This window comes from Pyrgilauda ruficollis, unplaced genomic scaffold (assembly GCF_017590135.1).
Source record: "Pyrgilauda ruficollis isolate IOZ18807 unplaced genomic scaffold, ASM1759013v1 scaffold215, whole genome shotgun sequence".
In the NCBI taxonomy this organism is placed as follows: Eukaryota; Metazoa; Chordata; class Aves; order Passeriformes; family Passeridae; genus Pyrgilauda; species Pyrgilauda ruficollis.
The window spans coordinates 14,492-24,672 of NW_024520873.1; the positions used below are offsets into that span (position 1 = coordinate 14,492).

General features: G+C 67.4%; 1 protein-coding gene across 1 annotated transcript in view; it reads left to right on the forward strand.

Annotated features, from left to right (window-relative positions):
* NCKAP1L (NCK associated protein 1 like) overlaps positions 1-8,700 on the forward strand; it is a 13,400-nt gene extending 4,700 nt beyond the window's left edge. Inside the window, 19 exon segments of the mRNA XM_041468237.1 lie at positions 120-252; positions 333-414; positions 686-744; positions 1,000-1,145; positions 2,301-2,433; positions 2,513-2,632; positions 3,192-3,331; positions 3,733-3,864; positions 3,939-4,157; positions 4,583-4,713; positions 4,791-4,888; positions 5,223-5,310; positions 5,538-5,620; positions 5,982-6,062; positions 6,155-6,248; positions 6,328-6,444; positions 7,016-7,125; positions 7,948-8,037; positions 8,552-8,700. Coding sequence (XP_041324171.1) covers positions 120-252; positions 333-414; positions 686-744; positions 1,000-1,145; positions 2,301-2,433; positions 2,513-2,632; positions 3,192-3,331; positions 3,733-3,864; positions 3,939-4,157; positions 4,583-4,713; positions 4,791-4,888; positions 5,223-5,310; positions 5,538-5,620; positions 5,982-6,062; positions 6,155-6,248; positions 6,328-6,444; positions 7,016-7,125; positions 7,948-8,037; positions 8,552-8,674 — 2,179 coding nt within the window. The 3' untranslated portion in view covers positions 8,675-8,700.
* Positions 8,701-10,181: the final 1,481 nt, after the last annotated feature.

Below are 10,181 nucleotides of genomic sequence, written 5' to 3' on the forward strand. Positions count from 1 at the left end.
AAGTTTTGGGTGGGTTCGGGGGGCACTGGGGGGGTTCACGAGTTTCGGGGTGACTCGGGGGGTCACTGCTGCATGGCGGGGGGTTTCGGGGGGGGTCTCTAACCGCCCCCCCGGCGCAGCCGCGTGGCGGAGCTGCTGTTCCTGCTGGAGCAGCTGCGGGCTCTGGTGCGGCGGCACCTGCGGCTCCTGCGCCGCTACCACCGGCAGTACCTGGCCCGCTTCGACGCCCTCGTGCTCAGCGACGTCATCCAGGTACCCCCGGGGGGGTGGCCCTGTCCCCTGAGCCTCCTGCGGGGCCCTCGCTGTCCCCTGAGCCCGCCGTGTCCCCGCAGAACCTCTCGGTGTGTCCCGAGGAGGAGTCCGTGATCCTCTCGTCCTTCGTCAGCTCCCTCTCGGCTCTCTCGGCCAAGGAAGGTGAGGGTTTGTCCCTTCCCAGCTGGGTTTGTCCCCTCCCAGCTGGGTTTGTCCCCTCCCAGCCCAGGATGTCCCCTGTCAGCTCGGATTGTCCCCTCTCAGCCCGAAATGTCCCCTCACCGTGTTGCCGGTGCCACTCCAGCTCTGTGTCCCCGCTGTCCTGGGAGCTCTGGGACAATCCCGGGCACCCCGAAGGGTGGCGGCTCCCGGGGGTCCCCTGTGGTGGCACTGCCACCCCCAGCCCTGTCCCCATGTCTCTCTGTCCCCGTAGTCGATGACCAGGAGCAGTTTGACTTCACCGCGCTGCGCCTGGACTGGTTCCGGCTCCAGGTGGTGGCACTGTCCCTGTCCCCATGTCCCTGTCCCTCTCCTGTCCCCATCCCTGTCCCTGTCCTGATCTCCACCCTTGTCCCCATCCCTGTGCCAATCCCATTCCTCCCTGTCCCTGCTGTCCTCATCCTTGTCCCCTTGACCCCAGTCCCTGTCCTTGTCCCCATCACTGCCCCCATGTCCCCTGACCCTGTCTCCATGTCCCTGCTGTCCCCATGCCCCCTGTCCCCCTGGCTGTCCCCTGGCTGTCCCCAGGCGTACACCAGCGTGGCCAAGGCCGCGCTGCCGCTGGCCTCCAACGGGGACGTGGGCCGTGCCATGAGCCTGGTGGTGTTCCACACGCGCCTGCTGGACCGGCCCGAGGAGCTGCTGGACGAGACCTCCGACCTGTCCCACCTCTGGTGAGCCCCGCCCTGCCCCTGCACCCCCTTTGCCACCCCTGCACCCCCTTTGCCATCCCTGCACCCCCTTTGCCACCCCTTTTCCACCCCTGTAATCCCTTTTCCCACCCCATATCCCTTTTTTCTGCCCCGTTCCCCTCACCCAATTCCTGCCCCTTTCCCGCTCACCCTGCTGTCCTGTCCCTGTCCCTGTCTCTGTCCCATCTGCAGTTTCCACCCGCAGCCCCTGGAGTGGATGTTCACGGTGTCCCCTGACCCCGCTGTCCTGTCATCTCCACCCTTGTCCCCATCCCTGTGCCAATCCCATTCCTCCCTGTCCCTGCTGTCCTCATCCTTGTCCCCTTGACCCCAGTCCCTGTCCTTGTCCCCATCACTGCCCCCATGTCCCCTGACCCTGTCTCCATGTCCCTGCTGTCCCCATGCCCCCTGTCCCCCTGGCTGTCCCCTGGCTGTCCCCAGGCGTACACCAGCGTGGCCAAGGCCGCGCTGCCGCTGGCCTCCAACGGGGACGTGGGCCGTGCCATGAGCCTGGTGGTGTTCCACACGCGCCTGCTGGACCGGCCCGAGGAGCTGCTGGACGAGACCTCCGACCTGTCCCACCTCTGGTGAGCCCCGCCCTGCCCCTGCACCCCCTTTGCCACCCCTGCACCCCCTTTGCCATCCCTGCACCCCCTTTGCCACCCCTTTTCCACCCCTGTAATCCCTTTTCCCACCCCATATCCCTTTTTTCTGCCCCGTTCCCCTCACCCAATTCCTGCCCCTTTCCCGCTCACCCTGCTGTCCTGTCCCTGTCCCTGTCTCTGTCCCATCTGCAGTTTCCACCCGCAGCCCCTGGAGTGGATGTTCACGGTGTCCCCTGACCCCGCTGTCCTGTCCCTGTCCCCATCCCTGTCCCTGTCCCCATCCCTATCCCTTGTCCCTGTCCCTGTCCCCTCTGCAGTTTCCACCCGCGGCCCCTGGAGCAGGTGTTCGCGGTGTCCCCTGACCCCGCTGTCCTGTCCCTGTCCCCATCCCTGTCCCTGTCCCCTCTGCAGTTTCCACCCACGGCCCCTGGAGCGGATGTTCGCGGTGTCCCCTGACCCTGCTGTCCTGTCCCTGTCCCCTGACCCCGCTGTCCTGTCCCTGTCCCCATCCCTGTCCCTGTCCCCTCTGCAGTTTCCACCCGCGGCCCCTGGAGCGGATGTTCGCGGTGACGCTGGACGAGCCGTCCATGCTGCGCTTCGCCATCGCCTTCCCCCTGCTCTGTGCCCACTTCTCGCGCTGCCTGCACCCCATGTGCCCCGAGGAGGTGGGTGACAGCCGGGGGGTCGGTCCGGGGGGTCCCCCAACCCCATCCCCGGCTCTGAGGGGTGCCGTGTCCCCCCCAGTACCCCCAGCTGGAGGCGGCGGCGCTGGGGCTGTGCCACAAGTTCCTGGAGGAGCTGGCGCGGGTGGGCAGCGGCTGCGTCCTGGATGCCTGCGCCGAGCAGCACAACCTCAGCCAGCAGGTCTGGGGGGCTCTGGGACCTTTGGGGGGCTTGGGGGAGTCTGGGGGGTCTGGGACCTTTGGAGGGATTGGTGACCCTTGGGACGCTCAGGACGTTTGGAGTCCTGGTGACCGTCGGGGGTTCCAGGACCTTTGGAGCCTCCAGGACTTTTGAGGTCTTCAGGATCTTTGGGGTCTTGGTGGACTTTGGGGTCTTGGTGGCCTTTGGGGGTCCAGGACCTTTGGGGGCTCCAGCATCTTTGGGGGTTCAATGGCCTTTGGGGTCTTCGCACCTTCAGGATCCCTCTGGCTTTTGGGGTCTCCGTCAGCTTGAGGATCTCTGTGGCCTTTGGGGTCTCTGTGGCCATTGCGGTCTCCGTGGCCTCTCTGTCCCCTCGTCCCCCTGTCCCCACCAAACCCTCGGGGTGGGGAAGTTCCTCCATGGGGACCAAACCTGGCAGGGCATCCCCGACCCAGCCCCGGGGGACGGCGGCCTGTGGTCATGGTGGCCCCGTTTGGGGTGTCCCCATGTCCCCACGACCCTGTCCCCATGTCCCCACGACCCTGTCCCCGCCCTGCAGCTGCTGCCCAAGCACTGTGCGGCCACCATCAGCAGAGCCCGCGTCAAGAAAACCCCAAAGCAGCCGCCCCGCAAGGGGGACCCCCAAAGGGACAAACCGGGGACAGAGAGCCAGCGGCGCGACCGGACCCTGACCACCAAGTGAGTGCCACCCAGGGGAGGGATTGTCCCCACGGGGTCACGGTTCTGGGGACTTTGGTGGTCTCCAGAACCTCTGGGGCTCAGTGGCTTTTGGGGGCCCCAGGACCTTTGGGGGCTTGGTGGCCTTTGGGGTCTTGGTGGCCTTTGGGGTCTCCAGAACCTCCGGGGGCTTGGTGGCCTTTGGGGACTTCAGGAGCTCATCTGCAGCTACCAGAGGTTGGGTGTGGCATGGGGACAAGGTATGGTTGTCCCCATGGGACACGGATTGTCCCCATGGGGTCACACCATGATTGTCCCCATGGGGTCATACTGTGATTGTCCCCATGGGGTCACACCATGATTGTCCCCACGGGGTTACACCGTGATTGTCCCCATGGGGTCACACCGTGACTGTCCCCCAGCATGGACAAGCTGCACCTGACCCTGGCCGAGCTGTCCCTGAGCCTCAACCACGTCCCCAACTTCACCGTCTTTGGGCACACGGTGACACCGGCCGAGTACCTGAGCAGCCACCTGGAGACGCGCCTGACCAGGTGGGGACATGCCGAGGACACACGGGGCAGAGGGGACACACGGCGCGTCCCTCACCGCCCCCGTGTCCCCGCAGGGCCATCGTGGCCATGGCTGGCTACAGCCAGGCCACGCAGGAGGTGGCCCGTCCCTCGGAGGTGCTGGCCGGGCTGGTGGCCTACATGGGGCTGGTGCAGCGGCTGGGACAGTTGGTGGCCCTGGACACGGGGCGGCTGCTGCGCGCTGTCCTGCTGCAGCAGAGCCACCCCCGCGATGCCACCGGGCAGCCCACGCTGACCGCCATCTACACCGACTGGTCAGTGCCACCACGGGCTTGGGGACACAGGGACGGGGTGTCAGGGTCACCGTGGGGGTGGGGGACATGGGAAGGGGTGGTCAGGGTCACCACGGCGGGGGACACAGGGATGGGGTGGTGGCAGCAGGGACATGGGGATGGGAGTGGTGGTGGCAGCTCGTGGGTGACAGTGCTGTGGGTGGCATTGACTTGGGTCCCCATGCCATGGGTGACACTGCCGTGGGTGACAGTGCCGTGGGTGACATTGCCCAGGGTGACATTGCCCAGGGTGACAGTGCCCAGGGTGACAGTGCCATGGGTGACATTGCCATAAGTGGCACTGCTGTGGGTGAGAGTGCCCAGGGTGACACTGCTGTGGGTGACAGGGCCCAGGGTGACAGTGCCCAGGGTGACAGTGCCCAGGGTGACAGGGCCGTGTCCCCCAGGTACCTGGAGGCGCTGCTGCGCCAGGCCAGCACGGGCGCCGTGCTGCTGTCCCCGGCCCTGCAGGCCTTCACCACGGTGCCCCGCGAGGAGCAGCCCCCGTTCAGCGCCGCCGAGTTCTCCGACATCTCAGGTGGGCTGGGGGGCTCGGGGGGGGGGGCTGGCTGTCACCCCCTGTCCCCCAGGGTCCCCACCTGTCCCCTCCCGCAGAGATGCGGGCGCTGGCCGAGCTCATCGGGCCCTACGGGATGAGGTTCCTGAGCGAGAACCTGATGTGGCACGTGGGCTCGCAGGTGACCGAGCTGAAGGTACGGGGACGGGGACAGGGGATGGGGACAGGGGATGGGGACAGGGGCTGGGGACAGGGGACAGGGGCTGGGGACAGAGACAGGGAACAGGGGCTGGGGACAGGGACAGGGAACAGGGAATGGGGACAAGGGATGGGGACAGGGGCTGGGGACAGGGACAGGAGGCGGGGACAGGCTGGTGCTGCTGGCACCATGACAGGGCAGGCAGGGTCACCCCAGCGCCACCCCAACCCTGTCCCTGCCCAGTGGGAGGGTTGGAGGCGCCAGGTCCCCCAGTGTCCCTCAGTGTCCCCCAGTGTCCCCCAGTGTCCCCCGTGTCCCCGTGTCCCCGCAGAAGCTGGTGGCTGAGAACATGGACACGCTGGTGCAGCTGCGCTGCTGCAGGGCCGAGCAGAGGCCGGCGCTGCTGCCCCGCCTGAGCTGTGAGTGCACACGGGGTGGCACACGGGGTGGCACAGAGGTGGCACAGGGGGTGGCACATGGGGTGGCATGCGGGGGTGGCACGCGGGAGTGGCACGCGGGGGGGCACGGGGGGGTGGCACAGGGGGTGTCCCAGGGGGGGCACACGGAGTGGCACACGGGGTGGCACGCGGGGTGGCAGAGGGGATGGCACACATGTCACCCGGCTGTCCCCCACGTGTCCCCGCAGCGGCCGAGAACGTCCTGAAGCGCATGACCATCATCGGGGAGATCCTGAGCTTCCGCGCCATGGCCCAGCAGGGCCTCAGGGAGGTGGGACCCCCCGGGACACCCCCAGACCCTGGGAACCCTCTGGGACCCCCAGGGACACCCCCAGACCCTGAGAACCCCCCGGGACACCCCCAGACCCTGGGAACCCTCTGGGACCCCCCGGGACTCCCCCAGAACCTGGGAACCCCTGGGACACCCCAGCCTCTTCATCTGGGGACCCAGGACGCCCGTTTGGGGCCCAGGACCCCCATTTAGGGACATGGGACCCCCATTTGAGGACCCAGGACCCCCATCTGGGGACCCAGTCCCCCCATTTGGGGGCCAGGACCCCCCTGACCCCCCTTTGGGGACCCAGTCCCCCCGTTTGGGGCCCAGGCCCCCCCTGACCCCCTGCCCCCCCCAGGTGTTCTCCCAGCACTGCCCCTTCCTGATGGGCCCCATCGAGTGCCTGGCGGACGTGGTGACCCCCGACACCGACATCCAGGTGGGGACAGGGACACGGGGGGGCCGGGGGGCGGGGCCCGGCCGCGCGACACCGCGTGACACCCCGCGTGTCCCCTGTCCCCGTGTCCCCAGGTCACCCTGAGCATCTTCGAGCTGGCCTCGGCCGCGGGGGTCCCGTGCGAGGTGGACCCGGCGCTGGTCACTGCCCTGGCCGGCCACAGGACAGGTGCGGGGGGCTCTGGGGACCCCGCGGGTGGCGCTGGCACCCGGCCGGCGCTGTCACCGCGCTGTCCCCTGCTCCGCAGAGGGCTCGTCCCCCGAGGAGGATTACAAGGTGTCCTGCCTGCTCCTGGTGTTCGTGGCCGTGTCCCTGCCCCTGCTGGCCGCTGACCCCGCGTCCCTCTACAACCCCGAGCTGGACGGTGAGGGTGGCCCCGTGTCCCCTGTGTCCCTGTGTCCCTTGTCCCCGTGTCCCTGTGTCCCTGTGTTCCCGTGTCCCTGTGTCCCTGTGTCCCTTGTCCTTGTGTCCCTTGTCCCCATGTCCCCTGTCCTTGTGTCCCTGTGTCCCTTGTCCCCATGTCCCCTGTGTCCCCACCTGTGTCCCTTGTCCCTGTGTCCTCGTGTCCCCATGTCTCTGTGTGTGTCCCTCTATGTGTCCCCATGTCCCTGTGTCCCTTGTCCCTGTGTCCTCGTGTCCCCATGTCCCTGTGTGTGTCCCCTGTCCCCGTGTCCCCATGCTGGCGGTTCTCCCTGTCCCATTGTCACAGCAGAGGGTTTGGGGGCACAGGAGGACGCTGGGTCTGTCACCAAGGGAGGTGGCACTGTGGACACTCTGGGTTGTCCCTGTCCCCCCTGTGTCCCCAGCCCTCCTCTGTTCCCAACCCCTTCCCATGTCCCCAACCTTCCCCAGTCCCCAGACTTCCCGTGCCCCCACATTTATTCACTCCCCACCCGTGTCCCCCCGTGTCCCCCGGTGTCCCCCGGTGTCCCCAGGCCACAACAACAACCTGCACTGCCTGGCCAAGGCCATCGTGCAGCTCTCGGCCGCGCTCTTCACCGTGCACAGCAAGAACATCGAGACGCACCTCAAGGAGTTCCTGCTGGTGAGCTGGCCTGTCCCCGGGGCTGCCACTGTCCCCGGGGCTGCCACTGTCCCCTGGGGCTGGCCCTGTCCCCCCCCGGGGCTGCCACTGTCCCCTCGGGCTGCCACTGTCCCCCCTGGGGCTGGCACTGTCCCCTCCCCGGGGCTGCCACTGTCCCCTCCCCGGGGCTGCCACTGTCCCCTGGGGCTGGCCCTGTCCCCCCCGGGGCTGCCACTGTCCCCGGGGCTGGCCCTGTCCCCTCTGGGCTGCCACTGTCCCCTGGGGCTGGCCCTGTCCCCCCCGGGGCTGCCACTGTCCCCTCCCCGGGGCTGCCACTGTCCCCTGGGGCTGGCCCTGTCCCCCCCGGGGCTGCCACTGTCCCCGGGGCTGGCCCTGTCCCCTCTGGGCTGCCACTGTCCCCTTGGGCTGGCCCTGTCCCTTCCCCTGCGGGCTGGCCCTGTCCCCTGTGGGCTGGCGCTGTCCCCTGGGGCTGGCCCTGTCCCCTCGGGCTCCCATTGTCCCCTGGGGCTGGCACTGTCCCCTCCGGGCTGGCACTGTCCCTTCCCTGGGGCTGGCAATATCCCTTCCAGACTGGCACTGTCCCCTCCCTCGGGCTGGCCCTGTCCCCTCCTGAGGCTGGCCCTGTCCTTGTCCCCTCCCCGGAGCTGGCCCTGTCCCCGTGGGCTCCTTGACCCTGGCCCTGACCCTGTCCCCGCTGTCACTGACTGTCGCTGTCGCTGTCCCCTGTGTCCCTGTGGCTGTCCCCGCTGGCGCTGTCCCTGTGTCTGTCCCTGCTGTCCCCTGTGTCCCTGTGGCTGTCCTCGCTGTCCCCTGTGTCCCCAGCTGGCCTCCAGCAGTCTCCTGCAGCTGGCCCAGGAGCCGGACAAGGCGCGGGCGCGGAACCAGGACTCGATCGTGCTGCTGCTGCACCTGGTGGGGACACTGGGGACACCTGGGGGACACTGGGGACACTGGGGACACCTGGGGGACACCTGGGGGGAGGGCTCTGGGGTGGCCCTGGGAAGTTCCTGATGTCCCCTGGGTGGTTCCTGATGTCCCTTGGGTTGGGCTCAGGGGTCTCCCTGGGTGGGCTCTGGGGTCCTGATGTCCCCTGGGCGGTTCCCGATGTCCCCAGGCCATCCCGATGTCCCCCAGCTGTGCCCTGCTGTCCCACCCGGGTGGGCTCAGGGATGTCCCCGAGTGTTCCCCAGCCCCCTCCCCAATACCGGCCGTGCCCGGGGGGGTCTCATCCCCCCCAGACCCCCCTGGAAGCGGCCGGGGGGGATCACACACCCACCCCCCCCTCCCCCGGGATTCATTCCGGGAGCGATTTAAAGGCAAATATTTCAAATATTTCAAATATTTCAACCTGAGGCGGGCCGGGGGAGCCGCGGGGGGGGGTCGGCAGGAGTGGGGAGGGGGTGCTGATGGGTGCCCCCCCCCAAAGATCGTGGCCGAATCGTCCTTCCTGACGCTGGACATGCTGGAGAGCTGCTTCCCCTACGTGCTGCTGCGCAACGCCTTCCGCCAGGTGTGCCGGGACCCCCCCGGCCGCGCCCCCCCGCACTGACCGCGACCCCCCAGGGACCCCCCGTACTGACCCGGGTGTTCAGGACGCGGCGCCCCCCCCGAGCTCCCATCGCGATTTTGCCCCGCGTCGAACCCTCTCCGTCCCGGCGGGGCCGTGCCTCAGTTTCCCTCCTCCCGCTCGCCCCCGGGGCCGTTTCCAGTCACGTTCCGCGCTCTCCTCGAGCCCCCCCACGCCCCCCCCGGGGGTTTTTTTGTTTTTTTTTCCCCTCTCTTTTTTTGTTTTTTCTTCCCCCCTCCCCATCTCCGCGTGTTTCGGTTTCCCTCCGGTGCGGTTTCTCGGGGGAGAACCCGCGGGGCGCAGGCGGCCGCGGCCGTTGCCATTCCGCGCACGGCGGCTGCTCCGGGATGAGTCCCCGGCAGCGGCGACAGCGCCCGCCGAGCCCCCCCGAGGACCCCCCCAGACCGAGACCCCCGCCAAAAAAAAATCCAGGCTGGGGGGCGCAGAGAAAGGTCCGGCAAAAATCGCGTTAAAACCAAAAAAACCCCCCATAAACAAAAAAAAAAAAAACAAACCCAAAAAATCCAAACCAACCCCCCCCTCCCGAGCAGCGGGAGGCGCGGAGCGACCCCGGAGCGACCCCCGCCCCCTCCGCGCTCCCGAGGGGCTCGGCCGCCCCCTCCCCGCTCCCGGCACGGATTTTATTCCCGGTTTATTTCGGGCTCGTCAATCACGAACCCACCCCAAAACCCCTGAAAGTTCCGCGAGGCGAAAGGGAAGGTTCGGGGTTTTTATAAACCCAAAATTCCACCGGGGAGCCCCAAAAGGAGCCAGGGAGGCTGGGGGGGGGGACCCGGCTGGGGACCCCCACCCAAAATGAGGTGGAGGAGCCCAAAAGGAGCAGCTAGGGGAGCCCAAAACCGAATCTGGGGCCCCGGGATTGGTTTGAGGATCCCCAAAATGAGTTGGAGACCCCCCAAGGTCACTTTGAGGGTCCCCAAATCAGTTTGAGGAGCCCCAAATGGGTTTGAGACCCCCAAAATGAGTTTGGGACCCCTGAAATCAGTTTGAGGATTCCCAAATCAGTTTGAGACCCTCAAAATCACTTTGAGGACCCCCTGGTTTATCTGAGGACCCTAAAATGAGTTTGAGACCCCTAAAACCTGTTCAAGGATCCCCAGATGGGTTTGAGACCCCCCAAAATCAGTTTGAGACCCCCAAAATGAGTTTGAGAACCCTAAAATCAGTTCGAGAGACCCCAAATGAGATTGAGGACCCCCAAAATCAGTCTAAGCACCCCCAAAATCCCTTCGAAGCCCCCAAAATGGGTGGGAGGACCCCCCAGGAGGGGCTGGAGGAGCCCAAATTTGGGGTTTCGACCACCGAGGTGTCCCCGGTGGGGTCCGAGAGCCCCTCACCCCATCCGGGGGGGCTCAACCCGGGGGGGGTCCCGCGGCTGCAATTCCGGGGACCCCCAGGGAGGGGAGGGAGCGCCCCCCCCCCCATTTTGGTGGGGTGAAACAGAGGGACCCCCTCCCCAAGAATCACC